This window comes from Rhipicephalus sanguineus, chromosome 11 (genome assembly GCF_013339695.2).
Source record: "Rhipicephalus sanguineus isolate Rsan-2018 chromosome 11, BIME_Rsan_1.4, whole genome shotgun sequence".
NCBI lineage: Eukaryota > Metazoa > Arthropoda > Arachnida > Ixodida > Ixodidae > Rhipicephalus > Rhipicephalus sanguineus.
The window spans coordinates 11,301,353-11,325,405 of NC_051186.1; the positions used below are offsets into that span (position 1 = coordinate 11,301,353).

The 24,053-nt window shown below is 48.6% G+C and overlaps 1 protein-coding gene across 1 annotated transcript; it reads right to left on the minus strand.

The window, feature by feature from the left end:
* Window positions 1-2,091: 2,091 nt before the first annotated feature.
* LOC119374327 (thiopurine S-methyltransferase) lies at window positions 2,092-23,974 on the minus strand. Its single transcript, XM_037644404.2, has 6 exons — window positions 23,837-23,974; window positions 11,995-12,047; window positions 11,263-11,337; window positions 10,181-10,266; window positions 3,149-3,193; window positions 2,092-2,287 (listed from the first exon to the last, which is right to left on the minus strand). Exons 1-6 carry the CDS (start codon window positions 23,972-23,974, stop codon window positions 2,181-2,183), a joined length of 504 nt encoding a protein of 167 aa, XP_037500332.2. The 3' UTR covers window positions 2,092-2,180.
* Between the last annotated feature and the right edge of the window lie 79 nt (window positions 23,975-24,053).

The following is a 24,053-nucleotide window of genomic DNA, read 5'->3' on the forward strand; positions in this document are numbered from 1 at the left end:
GAATATGTACGACCCAACCTAATTGACACGACCACGCGTCTCACGGCATAAATTCCATAAATCACACTGTGCCGTCGTAGTTGTCATTTAACTGAGCTATAAGAATGCACGCATGACATAATAAGAATAATATGAAGTGACATGCACGAACGAATGTCATGAATTATATAATACAGTCGTGGACGTTTTTGATAAATAATAATTTCTGGGGTATAAGGTCCCGAAACCACGATATGATTATGAGGGACGCCGTAGTCGAGGGCTCCGGAGATTGTTTTTGAAACTGGATGTATGTACATGCCATGACGTGCATGACGCGTATATGTATGATGTCATAAATTCCACCTCATGTTGCTCGTTTCTTTGATTGAACAAATCTAGACACGCTTGACAAGGAATGCGAGTCATGACATGTAATTTTACCACGAAAATTCATAAATGAGAAGCCTGGCATGGCATCGCATGCATAGCACATGCATTCATATGTCATGACACGATTAACATGCTATAGTATGAATGACTTGCATGAGGAGAAGGAGGGAACGAAAGGCCGGGAGGTCAACCAGACGCGCGTCCGGTTTGCTACCCTGCACTGTGGGGAAGGGATGAAGGGAAAGAAAGAAGAGGGAAGAAAGCACTGTCAGGGTACATGTGCGCCCGTCCACTGCACACCTACAAGCGATCGCTTAACCCGGTCCATTATAAGGATTTACGCATGACATATGACCTCCATTGGTGCCATACCACATGAGGTCATGTCATTCTTTTCATGAACGTATACGCCTTCTTTTGTTTTATAGCGGCTTGGTAGACACCCCGAGAACCCACGATCTTGCGGCCGCGACGGCAAGCGCCCGGCGCCCTAACGACTTAGCTAACTCGGGAGATACGAGACACGGTGCGAACGCGCCTTATATCTTTCACACATTTTCTTTCGCGGCGGGCGGAGCGGGGCGGTGCCGCCGTCTGTGAGATGTGAAAAGAAGTAATGCTTCACGATCGATACTTACTAGCGCTTACTCCGAGATTGCACGCGATATCGGAGGTCGATACCAGAGAGGTAGACTGGCCGCGCTGGCGTCGCCGGGGCACCCTTGAGGCAGTTACGTTGGTCTTTGTTTGCCTTTCGCTTCGTGTTAGCGTGCGTCGGCTCATCGGAGTAGTGCAGCTTCCACGTGCACCAACGGGATTTCTCCGCCGCCGACTGCTTCAATTGCGAGAGCACCGACTAACAAAACTGCTGCAATACGCGTTACAGAAAAGACGATTTCGACGGGCGAATGTCGTGCCTTGGTGGAGCGAGAGCAGCGCCTGCGAGACAGAAACGAGCGGGACGCACGCGTTTGCGGCTCAGGCTACGAACCTCTACCTCCCGTGTTGCTGAAGCGCAGTGTGTGTTAGTGTATGCATGAGCACAGGCGTCGGCTACCCATTACTAGAAAGCGCACACCGTGCCGTTTCTCTCCTTAACTGACGACGCTTTGAAGAAGTGCATACCGGGTACCAGTGTTGATTGTGAGCTTGTTGATATCAGACACTTGGCAGACACCCCAGAATTGGATGACGACAAAACGATGGCAGCTCACGCTAGAGCTGCCGTCGTTTTGTCATCATCCAAATCTTGTCTCTTAGGTGCCGATATAGGACGTGGAGACGCGCACGCTACGCTGGCGGAAAGTACAATGTGGAATAACCAGGTCCCAGCAGTCTGCTTCGCATAGCATCGATTTTTTTTTTTCGAAAGTCTCACACACACAGTGCATGTGAGCAGCCCAATCATTTTGTATCTTTTTGTTCCTTCAAAGAAACTCATCTGACAGACAACGCTCTGTGATTAATTTCATATGTCGTCGCCTTCTCGACGCGCTGCATTTGGTAATGAATAGCATACGCCGTGTAAATCTACAGACGGTGTTTTCTGCAATTCACATATGGAGGACATGTTTCGTTGAAATCCTTGTCAAGCCACCGATGTACAACTAGCGAGACGTAGAAGTGAATTCCGGCTGGCTTCGTCCAGCTGCCTTATTGCTTCATATGTGCGAGCAAACGAGACCGAAAAAACACTAAAACTCGAGTGGTGTAAAATAATGGTGATTTTAATTCTATATAATTGAATTCATTCGCATTATCGGTGCCAAAGGTATGGCGCTACGGACACCGGTCTTCGACGGCACTCGTCATGTGCTCATGTGCCAGAGGGAGTAGGTGACTGGTCCGGCCCCGTTGATGAAGTCTTCCCGCTCGACGATGTAGCTATCGACCAAGACGGGCTTTGCAACATCTCCTGGAAAGCGCACAAGACCGCACAGAAACACAGCATCACATTCATTCGCTGCAGTGAACATGTACGGTGCAGTAATGACATTTAAATCAATAACCTCAGCAACCTTACGACAACAATAGCAATACAGACAAATTTCATTGAAGCAAAGCAAGACGTACAAGAGCTAAGGTGAACAAAAAATAAGAAACTCGACGAGGAAAAAAATTGTACAACCACGAGAAATTGGACAACACTACTGACTTCTTATATAGTCTTGAGTTCTTAACGTGTATAGGAAACGGAGACTATCATACTAGGTTTGAGGTCGCAGACTGTTATTAGTATTTCGATGCAGAGTTATTCAGGTTCACCTGATAACTCACGCACGCCCATAGCAAAGTACAGAGAATTGAAACCTGGCATCTGTTAGCCAGTGAGAGTACACGCTGTACCGTGCGGCACACTCAGTGCAAGACTTTTTTTTTAGAACCAGCTTCCACATTCAATTTAAAATATTAAGTCACATTTGAACTGTCTTCATTATATTCTAAATTGCTAGCATCCACGGATGACAATGTTTCTCATTCGACTCATGTTTCTCGAATTGTCAAAGGGACATGCGGCCTCATTGAAGCACCGTGCATTTATTCCTGTGCGTCATGTAAAAATAGACGCTTGTATTCATGAAGATAAGAAAAAAACTGTAATCGATTCTGGAAACTCAAGGATGACTCCATTTCCCGTTCGCGTAAATATAAAGAAAACCTAACAAAATCTTCAAATAATATTGCTCAGGACCATAAGGTACGAGTGGTACACGAAGAATGCAATGTTCTAACACCTCGATGACGCTCAGTACGTAAGGGCGTGAATGCACATTACCATAGTTTTCCAGGAGCGCCGCTTCAGTGACGCTTCGTGGGTTCACTGCAGGGAAGAAAGAAAAAAGAAAAAGTCTATAGTGGCCACGTGAACAGCTGCGCGCTGAAAGAAAGTGGAAATAAAGAAAAATGTTGAAGGAACAACATGTCAGCCTGTTTCGTTTACAGCTAATATGGTAAAATTAAAAAGAAACAAACCGCGCAATTGTGAAGCTGCGTGTGCTGCTGTTTTTATATCTGACCACCAAAAAAGTTCTGTGTCAGTCATATGTACCCCCCCCCCCCCCCACCCCCATTGCCCAACATCAAATGATTAAGAAAGAAATCTGCCCTGATTACGCATTCAGGTGCACGGTTTCCTGAATGCTGTTTTGCTGCAGCGTATAGTGGTGGCTTGAAATCAATGCAGTCATATTTGTTGTATGCACATTCGAATGCCATTGATCGACGAAGCTCTTGCGTATTAGATAAACAGCAGTGTTTCTTGCTCGGCGGTAGAAATACACAGGAAACCGTAAATCTGTGCAGTATGAAATCGACAAACATGCTTTGCTCAACGCACACCACTGTTCACTCAAAGCAAGGCATTACTGTAATCGTCGCGATGTTCGTATTTAATGTCATGCCCAACACACGGAAAATGGACGACAATGAATCGCTGACTAAGAGCGCGGTAATAACTTGTTCTCTGCATGCTACCTAAACCTCAAAACAGTAAAGGTTTTCTTCTGCAGATATTTCTTTTTTTTTCAGTCACAAGCAGCAACCACCCGCAAAAGCATCAATGCTCATCATTGAACGTATCAACAGGGATGCTCATCAGCGTCCACGTTCAAACGCACGTTCGAAACTTGAGCATCTTTGTATCCGTAAATATGGTCGGAAGACGTTTCACTGCACGTTTATAAAAAGAAACGCAGAAAGCTAAAATGTTTCGCTGCGGGCTGAATCCAGAAATAGAATATGACCACAATTTTTATGGCAATAGCAAATGAACCGAGATTTCACGCGCCTTCACGCAGTCGTTGTTCACGCCTCCGTGCTGTGCAGAAGCAGATTAGCGTGGACACAGTATTTATTGCGATTATAATCCCACGGACATCTGGTGCGTGTTCACGTGATCACCGTCGGCACCGCCAGTTGTACTTGGAAAGACAGCAAAGGGGCGGCCCGCGCGCGACGGCGTTTGAAGTCGCGTGATTAGATGCGGATGCCATTGTGGCGCGTGAGGGAAAACGCTACGGAGGGTGTATACCCCTTCTGGCCCGCATGGGATACAGTCTACGCTGACAAATTATGAGACAGCATCGAGCCAGACTCGTCAGAGCAATGAAGCGCCTGTGGATGATGCCTGTGCGACGTGATGCCACCTCATGTCGACAGTCTATAAACTTCTGTATCTGTACCAAATATTGAATAAACTTCATACATCGAACTTGAAGAGAAAGCTCAAACAAACAGACAGAATTGTCATTTCTTTAACTACACCGGTGTTAGAATCGGTGAAAACCTGAACACAGGCTACATTACGCGCGTAAGAAAGCGTCTACTTGCCGGTAGACGACTATACCGTCAGGATCGAAGCATTCCACTAAGCCGCGATCTTGTTCGGACGCCAGAATAGCCTGCGTCACATTTGTCTCTGGTGCTGTCAAAACTCGCCGTCCATCTACGCCGAGTATTGGAACACACCCAAAGCTGATGCGCCTATGCATTATTCAGTGCACAAGGAAAGGATATCCGCAGATGTCGCAGGCAAGGAGATGACTGAATGTTACGATATGTACGGAGTTTGGGAAGTCGGCTATGTATAAACAACTGCGATTGCGAGTGCACGGGACATTGTGCTTGGGAGAAGCGTGCATGGTTCCCACTGTGTGTTTTCTTTACCACGTCCCTGTTGTAACGGGAGTGCGCTTGTGGTCGCCAAAGGAACTCTGTTCTTGTGTTTATTTGGGCACATGGCACCACGCGCGTAGTCGAAAGATTCCTCAAGAGGTGGTTAAGTTATTCATCTGATTGGTAAAGAATGCCACTGCCGGTTCATTAAAAGAAATTGGAGCAGCTACGCACTAGCGGTGCGAAGACTGGGAAAACAGCGTAGCTGGTGGCGTTCCTCGTCTTTTTTCCTTCCTCCTAACCCTCATATCACTCCTCACGCTCGCTTACCTTTCCCACGCCCTTGCTAGACCATACTATACATGACTGTGCAATGCTTTACCCTCTCTCCTCCTCCTTTCCCTCACTTCCCTTTCTCACCTCCTTGCTATACATGGCTATACCGTACTTCACCCTCTCCCGTCATCCTTTCTTTCCTCCTCACTCTAACATCACTCATCCTCACCGTCATTTCCCTTTCTCACCCCATTGCTGTACTATACTATACAAGGATATGCTATGCTTTACTCTCTCTCTCCTCCTGCACCCTTCTTCTCACCTTCACTTCCCTTTCTCTTGCTATACTATATGTAGACGGCTATGCTATGCTTCATCCTCTTTCCCTACTCCTCACCCTCGCTTCCCTTTCCCTCCAGGAATGCCTTCGTGTGGTTCCCAATAATGATTGTACTCTGCAGTGCGGCTTGCCCAATTTATGTGGCGCATGTCCGCCAACTGGTTTTTTTTTTTTTCAGTACACGGTTCACACCTGACGGCTGGCTTTAACAGCTCCGCTGATAAAAAATACCAGGCAGCATTCAAAAAGTTAGCGTACAGTCTCTTGTTCTGAAACCTCGAAGCAGTTTACGCCGCCAGATGGTAGCTGCACAGAAGACAGGTGCTTCGAGGACTGTGGAAAGGTGTAATGGTTCCGGGGCTTACTTTTGGGAACTCACGGGTGTGCATGAGGGCAGGGATGCAATCGACAATGGATGTAAATCAAAGGACTGTGGAACGCCTCGCTTTGGGTGCTCACGGAAAGACGACAAATGAGATGGTAAAGGGCGATATGGGATGGAAAGGCTTTGAGGCGTGGGAAGCTCAGAGCAAAATAAGGCTCGAAGAGAGGCTGAGGAATATGAAGGGGAGTAGATGGGCAGAGAACGTGTTCCGTTACTTGCATAGGAACAGCGTGTACACACAGTGGAGAAAAAGAACTAGGAGGCTCACTATTAAATATACGGCTGGTAGTGTAAGCAATATGTCAACAAAGAGCGTTAAGCCAAAAGTCAGAGAGGCGGAGAGGGTTTACTGGACGGCAGCTATGGAGAAAAAACCGGCTCTGAGTGACTACCGAAAGGGCGAAAATGAAATAAGGAGGGAGGCATTTTACGATAATTCAAGGGGAAGCGCTTTACTGTCTGAAGCGAGATCGGGTTGCCTTAAAACGCGTAGTTATAAAGCAAGATTCAGGAGAGAAGAACAATGCACATGCTGTGGGGAAGATAAGGAAACGGTGGAGCATGTTCTGATTGAATGTGGAGATATCCACCCAGGTGTACGTTTGGGCACGAGCCTACATGAAGCCTTGGGTTTTAGGGACAACAATGAAAAGCTGAACATGCCCGCGATAGACGTCAGACTCTGCCCAGGCGGCGCTACGAAAAACACCGCCACCAGCGCCCTCATCGCAGCCCTGGCACTAACTGGGTAGTGCAAAGAGAGCCGTCCGCAAGCGAATGTGCATAGTCCACAATATATCCCTCCTCTTTCGTTGGTGTCGAGGCGCCGTTTCCTGAAAATCAAGGACCTGGAAAGCTTCTTCCGCCAATCCACGCTTCAGAAACAAAGGAAACTGATCAAAGCGAACTGCGAGTACAATGCAAAATAAGTTTTAGTTATTCCCGCGCGCTGCAACTCGCAAGTACAAGCGAGCATCACACGACATCGAATTCGAGGCAAGCCCTCCGACATCCGTTCTCTGGCGCCTAAATGCGTTAAAATCGGGTATATACGTTTGCCACAGCGATAAAGTACATACACGATCAATTTACTTAGCTATACATCTTACGATCAGTGGTACAAAACTCCGTTCATCAGGGACGAATGGGCCCGGTGAATTTCGCCTTTGCAGTTGCGTTCTCCGTTAATTCATCTCTCGCTTCCTCTGCATTGGACTGTTTTATTACGCATCATGAAATGGTCTCTTGATGGTCGTCTTCCGCTTGTGTGTACTGTAAATGGGGATACCTGCGTCCACTTTCGCGGGGTACAACGAAAGGCAAAACCGTGGCCTCCGAGATAGCTACGGCAACCGCAGAGGGCACGGGCGAAACAAACCTGTAGGTGGTCACGACCAACATTCTGCGATTTATTTGTATGACGCACGTGTTAGCTAGTTAGAACCAGAACTCCGAGCCTTCAAAACGTACGTCCGCGATGACGTGTTGTGACGACCAACTCGTTGCGGTGTGCGTATGACTGCCTCTAGCTGCCCACTTCGTGTTACACGACAAGCACCGCTGTCAGAGCCTCTGCTGAGCTTCATAGTCAAGGTTACCATGGTTCTCCATCAGGGCTACGCAAAACAGCACAGCCACTTTATCACACTTTCTCATGCGACCGGCTGTGGAGAACGCGGATACTTCGCTTACCGAACACGCTCGCAGCATCCCATATCCAGCGCTCTCGCCTTTCTTCTTCGTACGACAACTATGGAAATCGGTAAAACTGAACGTTGTTATTCAGTTTTTTACGTCCGTGGCAATTCACAACGCAACAGTGCGTCTTTTGCAGCGTTTCTTCGTAGCGTGCGGAGGGGTCTCGTCTGCTGCTGTTTTCGCCGTCGTTCTGGCGAGTGATCGAGCAAGCACTTCACGACGGTACGGTGGCGCGTCCGACTAGCGGAGAGCAATTCACAGCTTTCGTTCTGTGTTAAATGCGCAAACACACGCGATATTAAGCTCAATCGTTGTTTCGCACTCGCTAGTTGCACCTGGTCCCATAGCAAACTGTGCGAGAGAGTCGGTCTATGCACTACTCAATACTTCTCCGACAGGTGGCGCCACACGTCTTGGAAACTCCAGAGTCTGACGTCTATAGAAATAAGTAAGAGACGGTTAGAGTATTGGTGGTAGAAAATTAGAGAGAAAAGACAAAAATGAGTACTGGGACAAATAAGCCCATTCCGCCGTAAAGGGCAGAGAACTGGGCTGTCAATTTACGTGTTTTTTTTTCTGTAGTAAAATAGATTTGATGGCAGTAGAAGCATTAGGCCAACACGAAAAAAAAAAGGAACACGTTTTATTTATCGAGCCTGGTGGCGCACTTGTCACCGCCCCGTTATAAAGGGGACACTCATAGCATCCATCCATCCAGCCAGCAATACACACACACGTCGGCGCAGAGAACTCGATCGGATGTTAGAGGGGCTTTACGTAGTACGACAAACAATAATGACTGGTGAACAGGCAAGCGGAGTCGTAATACCGGATACAGTTGGCGAGCAGTGTTTCAGCGCATGCAGTTTGCTTTCAGGGCCAGCGCTTCAGGGTCAACCCGCCCCCCCCAACCGCGAAAACGCAGCAGTATCTGTAAATCAAGCGTGAAAATGCAAAAATTCACGTAAAAGTGGGTTGACGTGTGTTAGGGCGGCAATCAAAGAAACAGGATGTTGCAGTTGCGATACGTAGATAAAGAGAATGTTGTGATAAAAAGTATGCGCAGTCAGTGATGACTAAGCGACAGCCAGAACAAAGCGCACAGGTCAACGACAGCATACAGCAAAAGGAAATGATCTCACCCGTAGTAGTGGCAGGCATGTGGCTTTTGCAAAGCGATGCTCTAATGTGGGCCATAAAATACTGCTCAACTTGTAATGCGCGTTTTAAAGGAAACGTATCACAGTGACACGAGAAGTAGGAGCGCTGATCTTGCACGCTTGAGGTGTCCGAGTCTTTTCTTCGGACCCATTTCATTTGGCAGCGAGAGCACTTGCCACGAAGCATGTTGTGATTGAAAAGTAAGGACAGCGGCTGCGGTGACTCACTGGTTACGGTGTTTGGGTGCTGACCCGAGAGGAGCGGTTTCAATTCCAGCCGCGCCTGTCGCATTTCGATGGAGGCGAAATGCCAGAGGCCCAAGTACTACGCAGTGTCAGAGCACGCAAAAAAAAAAAAGAAAAAACGCGTGGTCGAAATTGTTGGGAACGCTCCAATACGGCGTCTCTCATACCCTGAGTCGCTTTGGGACATTAGGCCCCATAAACCAAAGGAAATATCCGAGTGCTGCTGCAACAATCGTGAACAAGTAGGCCACGCAATCTTCATAATATTACTGTTGAAGCAGTTAACATACAAAGAGCTGGCTTTGCTGTCTCCGTCAGCCAGTGTGTGGCCCCTGTCCTCTCCGTTATGCCGTCGTCGTTATGAAACCGTCTTAGATACATTAGTGTTGTTAGCTCGCTTCCTTATCAGTCGCATAATACTCTACATCAATGTCATTATATAGAGAAGCAATATCATCCTGTCCACGTCATGAGGTACCGAAACACAACCCACCGACAACAACCCACCGACAAAAAGAGCTAATCATGGAACCACAACACAATCTTACATCACTGACATATGTCCACAAACGCGAACAATGCAAAAGCAATATTAAAGAAGTACTTTTCAGACATTGAAATCCAAGAATCATGCTGACATCACTTGCACGCGCAGCATGCAGGCAATGCAAGCCACGTTCGTGCGCAAATGAACTTTCAGAAATGAACCATTTCAAGTGCATCTCAGGGAGAACCTTAGGTCGGCTCCAGAATTTTTGTAACAGCCAATTACACCTTCATAACCGGGCTGAAATTGAGGAAACAAAATAGAAACGTTTACCCTAAGCAGCGCTTACGGTAAAACTTTTGACCACTCCTGTACTTCTGCAAGGACAAATAACAAATTCATTGAAGAATGTCTTCTCCTCTTCAGGTGCACATTTCGCGACGCTATAATTGTACCACTCTTCACCATATTGAAAGGGCTATCTCATCACGAAGCAAACATGCGTGCCAAAAGAAATGTACGAGAGCTGATGCACACGATTTTTTTTATTTTATGAAGGTGTACTAAAAAGTAAAACTCAAGGCATTGTATACTAGACGTACGTTTGTACCAAGGTGCGTCGTACGAAATCGTCCACATGCCATACGAGAAGCCAGGCGCCAGCAGCGACTTGAGAACTGCAGAGTATCTGGAGAAAAAAAGAGTTTAATAAAGTTATGCCTGCAGAAGCATTATTCGCTTTAATTCCAGAGAAAAGATTAGTGTAAACGTTCCAATAGATAGAAAAGGCAGCGAGCCTCGAATTTGTGGATAAATGAATACTGCTTAATTAGTTTGGGATACGTTATGTATGTTCTGAAGAACAACAGGGATGTGGCCGAGTTGGTTTACGTACATTTTACAGAATCTGCACTGCAAGCACGTAAGTGCTGAAATAAAGGTGAAGGATATTTTACAAAAGTTTGTACCAAGTGTCAATTAACTTTTTATTGGAAAAAGTTGGTGGTGCCGACCGATGGTAAATAAGAAGTTGCCACCCTGTTTTTAATTTTCCTAAGTACCTTACACCGACATTTCGTTGACTATTGGCTACCGATAATGAATTGACGTTTCTTCTATAACGTTCTGCAGACGCTGAATGAACATGTTAGGGATGATATAAACATGAGTTCCCAGCAATGTATCGACTATCTTCATAGCTTTTAGAAACATGCTACCAATTTTCTTTGCCTTCCTTCCTTCACTGCGTCACCTTTCTTCCAGCACTTACGTGCTTACACTGCAGATTCCTTAAGCAGGTTATATATACATATATTCCATTGATTATTGTGAGCCCCCCCCCCCCCCCCCCAAAGAAGTAAGTGTGCCGCAGAATAAAAATCTGTCATGAAAACATTGGTACCCATGAATTAAACATCACGGCGCAAGCACTATGAAATTCACTTTCTTCACAGTCATGGTGACATTCGGAAATGGCACAGCTGCTTATTCCATCTGGCGTACGTTTACATCTTCGCTGTTGTCAGAAGAAAACGCAAGCTGCGTATTCAACAAAATTTTTTGAGAAAGAAACTATTGCAAGACAGTAACATTTCTTACAGCTTTGAACTATATATTTGTGGTTCTTGGCTACTGACGCTGCAACAGCTCAAGAAAGCCGCAAGTGCACGAAATGGAAACGCACCTTGGTCTGTCTTCTTCTTTTATGGCGGAGAATCCGGACCTATCCCACACGATGTCCATGGGGCCAGCGCAGTCCCTGGAGGAAGTCGACGACCATTTCGAAAAGAGCAGAGTACGAGATAGCGTTTGTTGAAACGAAGAACAATTCACATACTGATCATCGCGTAAACGTCACAGTGAAAGAGGCATAGATGCAATACGACGTCATATTCACACAGAAATTAGAGCCTGTAACCCTTTGTCTTGTTCAATCTCTAACGGCCAAGGCAGAAACGCAGGAGTACACCGTAGTCCAAACCAGCATCAGAACGGTTATTTACAACTTCTACATAGTCAGTTTGCTAAACCATTTGCGCGGCCAAATAACACACGTGGAAACGAGGATCTAACACTCTGTGGAATCGAAGATGTTTAACGCAGGACGTGAAGGACGTCCTGCCCCTCATGTCTGTGTTTTTTTTTTTTTCGTGCCTTTCTTTTCTAAGCGTTGAGTTATCGTGCCCATAGCGCGTGCGTACGCGGCGGGAATACGCAGGACTTTCATTCTATATATTTCCCGCTTTATCAGAAACCGCGGCTCCCTCGACGGTGCGAGTAGCAAATGATCGAACGCACAGCTACCCCACAGTTGCGCAGTGGTAGTTTTCATGCCCACTCGAAAATCTCCGGTGTGCAGGCACGGTGACTGGCAGAACAGGGTGTAAAATAAGAGCACCTAAACAGTAACGCTCACCTACGGAAGTCATATATGCTGCAGATGAACACCCGTAGCCTCCTGTCAGGTGTCTGTGAAAAAGACGAAATTCACTGTATTGTTAAGAAGAAACGCTTTACCTAACAAACTTATTTTACAGCGACATGAGTAAAATATATACAAACGGCCATTAAAAAAGCCACATTAGGAGATTTGTACGTTTTTTAGTACTAGGTTAACCCCCCTGCCTTTTCCTTTTCATCTATTCCCTCTCTCTCTCTCTCTAAACTGCGCTGGGCACGAAAGCTCACTCAGGCGTAAAAGAATTCACTTTGTAAATAATGGTGCAAGAAATGTAACATGAGTGCTTAATTTTAATAATGCATAAACAAAATGAGCTAGCCAATAAACGCCAGTTGAATTCCATGTATGCATTCCTACTGCCTCGAAAGTGTACTTCTAAATGGCATTTCAGGAGCCTCAAAAATATATGCTGTCCAAGAGATGTTGCGGTCAATGATTACAACGGGAAATCGCTGTGTCCGCTTGAAGAGAAGGGCTCTGCAACCAAATGAGGGTGAAACATATGCGCTTGTTTGTAAAAGCCACAGCCCCGAGAACCCAGCTTCCGCTAGCCCACCCAACCTTGGGCCTGCCGACAGCCAGACAAGTGGACCTCCCCTTCCCGGAGTGGTACCACAGTCCTGTACTTCAACGCCTCTTCCACTTTCTGGAATCGACGGTGCTCTATGCTACCTTGCCGGCAAACGTCGTCCATCTCTCTGCGGCCAGCTTTGAAGCCACCTTTCCACTTGAGCTGCCCCGTGGGAGCCACATATCACTCCCCGACCTGCCATCCGTGGACAGTGCTCCCACCAAACTCTGCCCATCCATGGGCCCCTCTACCCCTGCAACTACGGGCGTTGGTCTCTTGCATTCTTCTGCTTCATCAGACGTCCCCAGCTCCCCCTCTATGACAGCGCTGATCGCTGCTCCCGCAAGCATTGCAGAAGGTGCCGCCATCTCCCTGTCATTAAAGAACGAATATATATATATATATATATATATATATATATTGTTACGTGAATGAAGACTCGGTAGACTCTAGTCCGTAGATTATCTACACGATATATTTACAGGAGTGGTTGCAGCGCTGACCGGTTCAGCCAAGAGCCCGAGGAGAGAGAGATCTTCCTTCTCTTCGTCCGGCGCACACGCGCATGGTGCAAGGGGCTGGCAGTATGCATGTAGCATAATCCCCGGCGGCAGAAGCGCCGTCTCGGCGCATCAGATGTCAACGTCACTGGGAGAGTGGTAGGGCTTCAAGCGTGCGACATGTACGATATCGCTGGTCGGTGTGGAAGAGGAAGGCGACGAGGCGACAGGAGCGATTTCATAAGTTACCGGGGTTACCGCACGAACGACTCTGTATGGACCTGTGTATCGAGACATCAGTTTTTCCGACATCCCAACGTGACGGGTGGGCGACCACAGCAGGACCAAGGAACCGGGCGAGAAGTGCACGTCTCGGTGTCTGCGATCGTACAACCGCCGTTGGTTTTCTTGAGAAGTCAAAAGGCGAGTGCGGGCGGTTTCACGTGCATGGGCAGCCCTGGTGATAGCGTCAAGGGCATATTCACTGGTCGGTACTGCGGGAAACGGGATGGTGGTGTCCAGGGGCAACGTTGGTTGTCGGCCGAACAACAGAAAAAATGGAGAGTAACCGGCAGTGTCGTGGCGCGAAGAATTGTACGCAAATGTCACGTATGGCAAAGCAAGGTCCCAGTCGGAGTGGTCGGAGGAAACATACTTCGCAAGCATGTCTGTAAGTGTTCGATTGAGACGCTCCGTGAGGCCATTTGTCTGCGGATGGTAGGACGTAGTAAGCTTGTGCCTCGTTTCACATGACCGCAGAATGTCGGCTATGACCTTCGACAGAAATGTGCGGCCACGGTCCGTAAGCAGCTGGCGTGGAGCTCCATGTTGCAAAATCACGTCGTGTAGAAGGAAGTCGGCGACATCGGTGGCGCAGCTTGTTGGAAGAGCTCGTGTGATGGCGTAGCGCGTGGCGTAGTCTGTGGCCACAGCTATCCACCTGTTGCCAGAGGAAGACACGGGAAACGGGCCAAGTAGGTCTAAGCCAACGCGAAAGAACGGTTCTGACGAAATGTCAAGGGGTTGAAGGTACGAGGCGGGAAGCGTCGATGGTGTTTTGCGGCGCTGACATTTCTCACACGCCGCAACATATCTTCTGACGGAGCGTGCAAGCCCTGGCCAAAAGAAGCGTCGGCGGATGCGGTCGTAAGTGCGCGATACACCAAGGTGACCGGCCGTTGGAAGGTCATGAAGTTCGTGAAGGACAGCCGAGCGGAGGTGTTTCGGAATAACAAGCAGCAGGGCTGGTCCATCTGGGTGAAAACTGTGGCGGTAGAGTGCACCATCTTGGAGGACGAACGAGCGATGGGACCGGTCGGTAGACGATGATTCTAGGCGTTCGATGATAGTACGCAAGGACGCATCACGGCGTTGCTCGTCGCCGATGTTTGTTAGTAAGGAAAGTGAAAAGACGCAAGCGTCGGCGTCGGTGTCAGAGATGGTGCTCGATTCATCGACCGGGTAGCGAGACAGGCAGTCTGCGTCCTGGTGTAGGCGGCCCGACTTGTACGTCACTGTGTAGCTATATTCTTGGAGTCGCAGAGCCCAGCGACCAAGACGGCCAGTAGGATCCTTTAGTGACGAAAGCCAACAGAGCGCATGATGGTCCGTTATTACAGAAAAGTGCGTGCCATATAAATATGGGCGGAACTTCAAGACTGCCCAGACAAGAGCAAGGCATTCACGCTCTGTAATGGAATAGTTGCGCTCGGCAGCTGTAAGGAGGCGGCTGGCGTACGCGATAACGCGGTTGTGTCCCTGTTGTCGTTGGGCTAGGACGGCTCCGATCCCGTGACCACTAGCATCGGTTCGGACCTCCGTCGCAGCGGATGGATCGAAGTGGGCCAATATAGGCGGCGTTGTCAAAAGTGTGACGAGGCGAGAAAAAGCGGCGGTTTGAGCGGGACCCCACGTAAAAGGCACGTCTTTCTTCAGAAGTTCAGTGAGTGGTCGAGCGATTGTTGCAAAATCTTCCACGAACCTTCTGAAGTAGGAACAGAGTCCCACAAAACTGCGGACGTCTTTGGCTGATTGGGGTACAGGAAAACTCGTGACTGCACGAATTTTCTCTGGGTCCGGCTGCACACCCGAAGCATCGACGAGGTGGCCCAAGACTGTAATCTGCCGGCGACCGAAGTGGCACTTCGACGAATTCAATTGGAGGCCAGCTTTGCGGAAGACGTCAAGAATAGCTGCCAAACGCCGAAGGTGGGTTTCAAATGTAGGCGAATATACAAGGACATCGTCGAGGTAACAAAGGCAGGTTGTCCATTTGAATCCTTGTAGCAGAGAGTCCATCATACGCTCGAACGTGGCTGGGGCGTTGCACAGACCGAACGGCATAACCTTGAAGTGGTAGAGGCCATCGGGAGTTACAAACGCAGTCTTTTCTTGGTCTTTCTCGTCCATAGCAATCTGCCAGTAGCCAGAGCGTAGGTCTATTGAAGAAAAGTAGCGCGCGCCGTGTAGGCAATCAAGAGCGTCGTCAATTCGGGGCAAAGGGTAAACGTCCTTTTTCGTAATTCGATTAAGATGGCGGTAATCAACGCAGAAGCGCCATGTGTCGTCTTTCTTTTTAACCAGCACGACGGGAGACGCCCAAGGGCTCGACGAGGGTTCAATAATGCCTCTGGCTAGCATCTTGTTCACTTCTTGTTGAATGACCGTGCGCTCTGCGGCAGACACCCGATATGGTCGGCGGTGAATGGGAAGAGAATCACCGGTGTTTATGCGGTGCTTTACAACAGAAGTCTGGCCTAGTGGTCGATTATCGACGTCAAAGATGTCGCGGTAAGAAGCCAAAAGGCGGCTTAGAGCGGCTGATTGCTCAGGTTCGAGGTCCGGGGCTATCATGTGACGTAATTTCATGTCGAGGCGTGTGGTATCCGGCGGCCGACAAGGAACATCTGAGCACACGTCCGCAGCGAAAATGGTGACGTGGTCATCTGATAATGATCGGAGCGTGGCGACTGAGATGCCTTGGGGTAGCACTTGCTTCGTGAAGCCGAAATTTACAACAGGGAGATGTATCCGGTTAGCGGCTACGGTGACAACGCAGTGTGGTACAGTGATGTCGCGCGCCAGAAGGACATCAGCAATAGGCGTGACGACATAGTCCCCGTCAAGCACCGGTGAAGACGTTGCCATTTCGACGAATGTCAGGGCTTTAGGCGGCATGCGAATAAATTCTGTGGTACAAAGGCTGTTCTGGAGCTTGGGGCTAGTATCGGGCAGAAGAGGAAGTTCCAAGCAAAGAGTACCGGCAGAACAGTCAATCAGGGCAGAATGTGTCGAGAGGAAGTCCATCCCTAAGATGAGGTCGTGAGGGCAACTGGTGAGCACGGTAAAGAGGACGGGAACGTGGCGGCCGGCAATGCTTATTCGAGCGGTACACATTCCTGTGACGGCAACAGTACCGCCATCGGCGACGCGTACGGCTTTAGTTGTAGCAGGCGTGAGTACTTTCTTAAGTCGACGGCAGAGATGCGCACTGATGATAGACACCTGAGCTCCAGTATCAATTAACGCTGTCATAGAAATACCGTCCACTTGCAGATCAATTAAGTTCGTGTTCGTAGGGAGCGTCAACGGAGGATTTGGTTCAGACGAAAATGATGCAGCACTACCTCCAGGAGCTGCACGACCTAGTTTTCCGTCCGGGACGAGACGTAGTTCGGCGGCGATGAATAGCGGCGTGGTTGAGGCGACGGGGAAGGACGGCGTTGGGGCGACGGTGACCGAGCAGTAGGGCGGCTGTTGGGTGCGTCAGAGGCAGCGTACGTACGGCTGGGCGGATACCGGTGAGGTGCAGCGTATGGGCGAGAAAGCGACGAGAATTGGCCCCAATAAGGCGGCGTCCAGGTGGTTCGGCAGTGACGGGAGACGTGACCCACCCGGTGGCAGCGGAAGCAGATGGGCTTGTCGTCGGGAGTTCTCCATTCCGATGGGTTGCGGGATCTTGGAGGGAAATAGGAGTCGTTGCGGGGTGCACTCGTTGGCGTCGGTCGGTATTCGGGTCGAGAGACGGAGCAGGCGACAGGGAAACCGAGATTGGCAATTTCTTGACGCACGACGGCCTGAATAACAGAGACCGTGGGGGGTGCTTGGGCAGCGGCTTGGTCAAAGGGAGGTGTGTGGAAGGGCGCTGGACTTGCGGCTTCAAGCTCCCGTCGAACGATGCGCGTCACATTCTCCTCAAAGGGTGGTGTGGCGCCGAGATCGGAGCACGTTGATGTGACAGCCGTGTTCGGTAGCCGAGCGAATTGAGGCAGTACGCGGCGGCTTTTCGCCCTTTCGAAGCGGCGGCATTCCTTAATGATGAGGTCGATGGTCGACACATTTGTGTAGACGAGCAAATTGAAGGCGTCGTCCGCGATGCCTTTGAGTACGTGGCCCACCTTGTCAACCTCGGACATTTGTTCGTCCACTTTTCGGCACAGCGCGAGTACGTCCTGAATGTACGAGACGTACGACTCGGTCGATGACTGGACACGGGTGGCAAGTTCTTTTCGTGCTGTCATTTGGCGACCGGACGGGTCCCCAAAGATGTCGCGTAGTCGCTCCTTGAAAATGTCCCAGCTGGTGAGCTCGGTCTCATGGGTCTCGAACCAGACACGCGGGGTGCCTCCCAAGTAGAAGATTACGTTGGCAAGCATCATGGTGGGGTCCCATCGGTGAGTTTGGCTAACACGCTCGTACATGCTGAGCCAGTAGTCAACGTCAAGGCCAGCTTACCGGGGTCGCGGGGGTGGGACACCGTAAGGTACGTTGTGGTGGGCGCCGCAGCTGGAGACCGAGACGAGCTGTTGTCAGTGGTAGCCATGGCCGGAAACTGGATGGTGAGGCCGCTGCGAAGCTTCGTGGTGAGGACGGGGAACGTTCCACCTCCACCAAATGTTACGTGAATGAAGACTCGGTAGACTGTAGTCCGTAGATTATCTACACGATATATTTACAGGAGTGGTTGCAGCGCTGACCGGTTCAGCCAAGAGCCCGAGGAGAGAGAGATCTTCCTTCTCTTCGTCCGGCGCACACGCGCATGGTGCAAGGGGCTGGCAGTATGCATGTAGCAATATATATATAGGGTGTTGTACGTCAAGAAAGGGTCAGACGTTGCTTTGCGAAAGGCTCTTTATCAGGCAGGTCTGGCTACTGGCGAGCGCGTGCGCGAGCGACAACCACGGGGCCACCGATCGTCGTCGTCGTCTTCCGTAACGCGGAGCGTTTGTCATTCACATTCAGTACAACATATATATATATATATATATATATATATATATATATATATATATATATATATATATATACATACATATATATATATATATATATATATATATATGTTGTCACGTGCGAAAAGGAGGTCCCCGGGCAAGAAATACCAGGCTGGCAGAAGAAAGACTGACGCAGGTCTAATAATATGGCCGCACAGTACACTATAGCCGCACCAAAACCAACAAAGACTGAGCGAGAGCGCGCGCTGTCCCAAACGACTTCTTCGTTTGCTTTTTCTCGATGCGGGCTCGTGCTCGCCGCAGTTCATCATTCAGGTGGCATTATTCCCCCACTGAAAAAAAGAAGCATCGCCCCGATGCTCGTGCAAGCGGACATGCATCAGCAGAAAAGACCAAACGGGCACAGTGTGGGCACTTCGTAAAAAAAAAAAATGAGAAGGCCGAGGCACAGTCGAACTAACGCGTGAAGTACGGCTTGAGTCGTAGAACGTGAACAATCTCTGGGTAGTGCTTGCGACATTGGGGTGACATGGTTCCATCTGGGACAACCTCATAATTCACATCACTCATGCGACGCACCACTTTGTACGGTCCAAAGTAGCGACTCAGGAGTTTTTCGGACAACCCTTGGCGGCGAACCGGAGTCCATACCCAAACTTTATCTCCTGGGTGGTATTCGACGTATCGATGGCGAAGATTATAGCGGCGGGCATCTGCAGTTTGCTGTTGCGTGATGTGGAGTCGTGCCAACTGGCGAGCTTCTTCGGCGTATTGAGTAAGCTGCTCAGCTTCAGGTGTAATCGAAGCGTCGTAGTCGTGTGGCAGCATAGCGTCCAGCATGGTTTGTACCTCACGCCCGTAGACGAGACGGAACGGCGTGAATCGTGTTGTTTCCTGGATGTCAGTGTTGTACGCAAATGTTACGTACGGCAGGACCTGATCCCACGTCTTGTGCTGAACGTCCACATACATGGATAACGTGTCGGCGATGGTTTTGTTCAGTCATTCCGTCAAGCCGTTAGTCTGCGGATGATACGCCGTCGTCTTGCGGTGGTTCATGTAGCTGAGTTTGAAAACGTCATCAATAAGCTGGGCCGTGAAAGCTGTTCCTCTATCAGTGATCACGCACGACGGGGCGCCATGCCGAAGAACGATCTGGTCGATGAAAAACTGGGCAACATCGGAAGCCGTAGCTCGTTGTAGGGCCCTTGTCTCGGCGTATCTCCCTAAGGTAATCTGTCGCCACGACGATCCACTTGTTACCGGCAGATGACAGCGGAAATGGCCTCAGTAAATCCATTCCTATTCGATCGAACGGCGCCCTAGGTGGTGTGATGGGTTGCAGCAGGCCTACAGGCTTCAGTGGCGGAGATTTGCGGCGTTGGCACTCACGGCAGCTTTTTACGTAGCGCTTCACGTATGCAGGAAGTTTGGGCCAGTAGTACGCCTGTTTAACTCTGGCGATGGTTCGTGAAGAACCTAAGTGGCCGGATGTGGGCTCGTCATGGCAGGCAAGAAGAATGTCGTCTCACATGTCAGAAGGGACAACTAACAGGTAGGCTTTCCCGTTGCCGTTCAAGTTTTTCTTGTACAAGACACCACTGCGCAGACAGAATGACACGAGATTGCGAGAAAGGTGTCGTGGTACGGGAGTGTTGCGTCCTTCTAGATTGTCGATGATTGCGCGAATCTCGGCGTCCTCGTGTTGTCGTGCGATCAAGTCAGTTGCAGTGAGAACTCCGAGGAAGCCGCTGTCGTCCTCAGTGTCGGGATCACAAACTTCAGTAGGTGCACAGGACAACGAATCAGCATCTTCGTGCTTGCGGCCTGATTTATAGACGATGGTAAGGTCAAACTCTTGCAAACGAAGGCTCCATCGTGCCAACCGCCCAGACGGGTCTCGTAAATTGGCTAACCAGCACAATGAATGATGGTCGGTCACCACACACACACACACACACACACACACACACACACACACACACACACACACACACACACACACACACACACACACACACACACACACACACACACACATATATATATATATATATATATATATATATATATATATGTGATGTAGCATCGCTCTGCACTGATGATAGTCGCAAAGGTGCGATGAAACAGACATCAGCCGTAGCCGTCAGCATAGCGCTCCCGCTAATGCCTGAGTGTTCCAGCACGACGCAGCGGACGAGCGCTCTTCGTTTTGTTTTCATTGAGCAGTCGTTGCAAGAGCGCGCGGGCTTGATTTCCGGCCTCAGCGGCGGCATTTCCTTCGGACATCAAAAGTGTATGCGCGCACTTAGATGCAAACGCATGTTAAGGATGCCTTGATGGCCGAAACGAACCTGGAGCCCAGCACCAGAGCGTGCTTCGTAATTGTACTTTGGTTTTAGCACGTTAAACATCTGAATTCGTTTTTTAACTGTCCTTCACATTCACACTTATACCAGAACGTATTTTTCTAATACTTTATTTTATTGTTACTATTGTGCCTCATTTGGAAATCTATGCACTCCCGTTCCAGGTAAACTACTAATGCATTTTATGTATGCAAGATACGTTATTTGACTGATCAATGTAAAATAAAAGAGCAGAGTGTTCTCCCTCTGCTCTTATCCGGCCCTCTAAGTTATCGAATTTTGCAAATTAAATTTGAAGACCAATGTCATTGATAAAGGCTTCTTCGAAGGCAACAATGAGAAGCCTGAGGGGTAGAACTAATATCAGTAGCAGACTTTCCAAATTTTCTGCTCTTAAGCCAAAGAATTCAAGAATACTAAATTTCCGCAAATATTTTCGAAACAGTCACGGACAACAGACAGCGTTAGTGGACATATCCACCCTTGGTGCTCTTCGATGCTTCACTGTTTTATGACACAACTGTGGTTCTGCAGGAGACCGGCGCCGTTCTATGCGCGCTTTGCGTAGCTTGCAAAGCTCGAGGGCACGGGTTAAGTTCCCGCGGCCACGGCGGCCGCACTTAGATTGGCGCGCCATGCATGAATACCCGTTCACTTAGGCTGAGGTGCCCACTAAAGAACCCCAGGTTGACAAACTTGATACGGAGTCTCCCGTTACGGCGTGCATCATAATGATATGGTGGGATTTGACGCGCAAAACCGGATAAATCGCTAATATTATTACGCGCGTCTAGTAGCACGCACATTTTCTTCAGAGTCTGTGTAATCTAAGTGTAAGATATCAGCCGTCGCCCCTTTATGATGTAAAAACATCAAAGTTTACGCGACCTTTACAAGCGGTCATAATTGTGCACTTTAAGAATTATGATATTTTAGAATGTTAGTTCAGTTACCTTTCCTCTGTGTTGTTCGTTGTATTGAAAAAACGAAGTCGGTTGTAGTTTGGATTCTATAGCTTGAGTCTGGAATTTCAATTCACACGCACTCTTACTTGAGTGCAAGTAATACCGCGTTGCTCTCTGACGCTGGGTGCTATTCGGTTGGCACAGCTGGAGAGTGCCGCGTGTTTTCCGATGACGCAGAGTCTGTTATATATGTGACAAACGGTCGCACCTGCTGAGAGGCAAATAACCTGCATATTACCACACCTACTGTCGCTTGACAATAGGTACAATGCTTCTCATGGTGCAATCTGAAAATTACGAATCCTCCAGCGAGCATCTGCTTGAACGTGTATGAAACGCTACATGTTGACTGCCCGACCACCATCGATAAAGTTAGCGGGATGCGGGTGAAACTTGAGGTCTATATTTGTAGCACGGTGCACAGGTGCAATATTTTTAACCCTGCAGGTAATACCAACTCCGTAGAAAAGCAATCATATAGGCTCGTAACGTGAGAAATAATCACATGGCGGTGTGACGCAGGTATGCTCACGATATCGTAACTATAAATATTTCAGGCATGATACCACTGCAAGATAACACCATTTTGCAAACTCACGCTATTTGCAGTAAGCCAAGAAAAATTTTGAGCCCGTCAGGTGCAATAGTTTTTCGAGGATCTCGTCAAAGTCCCATTTTCGCGTAATTCGCAAAAAGCGGTTCTGGCTCAATGGAGACTTCCCAATTTTTTGGATGAAGGCAAAACTTTTTTCGTGAGACTGTGGGGACTAAGAAAACAAAATATTTTTATCCGAGCAAAATTAAAGCGGCTCGCCGGACATGCACCGACGTTCTTAGCTGACACACCAGCTGCAGGAAAAGTTCGCCCGCGCCCACTGAAACCAGAATGTCCTTGCTAACAGCAAATTTTCAGAACACGATAAGCTGTTTCAAGTTAATCTTTACAAGAATAATTTTGTTTATCATATATTTTGTTTAGTGATACCTTTGGGACTATCGCAACAATTATGAAAACCGCAACTTCTATGTGGTCTGTTCAGTGAAAAGTTTTCATATACAGTAAAAAAAAGCTCGTTACTTCGACCCTCGGAAATCGGTAAATAAGATAATTGGGACGTGTTCTCTGGTTCCGGCCAGCATATGTAGTGGTTAATGGCACCAAACACTCGTTAATTCGGTCACATTTGGCCGCAACCCGGTCAATTCAGACGTACCTCGGACCGCGCCGAGCGCGAAGCGCCGCTAATGTGTGACGCGGAAGAGTAAAAACGGCGTTCGCAGACAACCGAAACCAGGCGGCGCTGCCCGCAACGCAACTTCATCACTTAGTGATCGTGGTTTTGTCCACATGCGGATCTGGCACTCAGCAGCTTCCTTTTAACTTAATGCAATGCGCGCGCAATGTCACAGAACTCAAACATGGCGGAAGCTGTTGAAGATGAACTGAGCTGTTCAACAAACCAATTGCCCTAGCAACAAGCCCCGTTGAAGATGAAGAGCTTTCAGCCACGGTCGGCATACTGGCATAAAAGTCGTTTGCTACATCGTGATGGACAAACTATCAGTCGCCGGCCATTCTACCTCCGAAAGAACTATCGGCACGTGCGCGTGGTGGTGGCGGCGGTACGTAATTACGGAGCGGTGCAGAGCACTTTTTCGGCTAATTAAACACGGGAGTTTGGTGCCTTGGTCGCATTGAGAACGACGTCGCATGATATCAGATAAATTGTGGCTTTTACACTGCTGCTATGAAAAATAACTACATTATTTACGTATTCATCAAGAAACTGAATGTGTATTGATGTAACAGACATTTGTTTATTGTTTTCTTGATAATTTTGATAATCCGGCATTCGGTTAATTCGGATATGTTTTCTGGTCCCGTGAAATCATATAGTACGATCATCCAGAAATGACATACATGACGGCGCGCGTGGTATTCTAGAACGTTCACATACACGGCAAAGACTACTGAAGGCAGAAGAGCTCGAGCAGTGTAATCGAAATTCAGTCTGCGGAGGCATTCACAAATAATTTGAGAGCAGGTATGACGGCAAAAGTATCGCGGTTGAATAGAGAAATTGCTTGAGACCCTTGCTCGTAGCAAGCAAGGACATCGAAGACCCATAAAAGAGCGCTGTTATGCTAGCATGCGAACCTGCAGAATCTTGCAGCCGATGACGGGACAAGTTGTCTCTCGAAGTTTGAGGTCGTTTTCGGCGAAGTACTCCCTCACGCAGTCTTCGATGAACTCCACTCCAACAACCCTGTGGCCCAAGTCGACGAACCTGCGCATACGGTGCAGGTCATTTCAGGATTCGAAATGGCATTTCTGGTGTAACTAACGCAAAAGCAAGGAAATGAAAACTTGCACA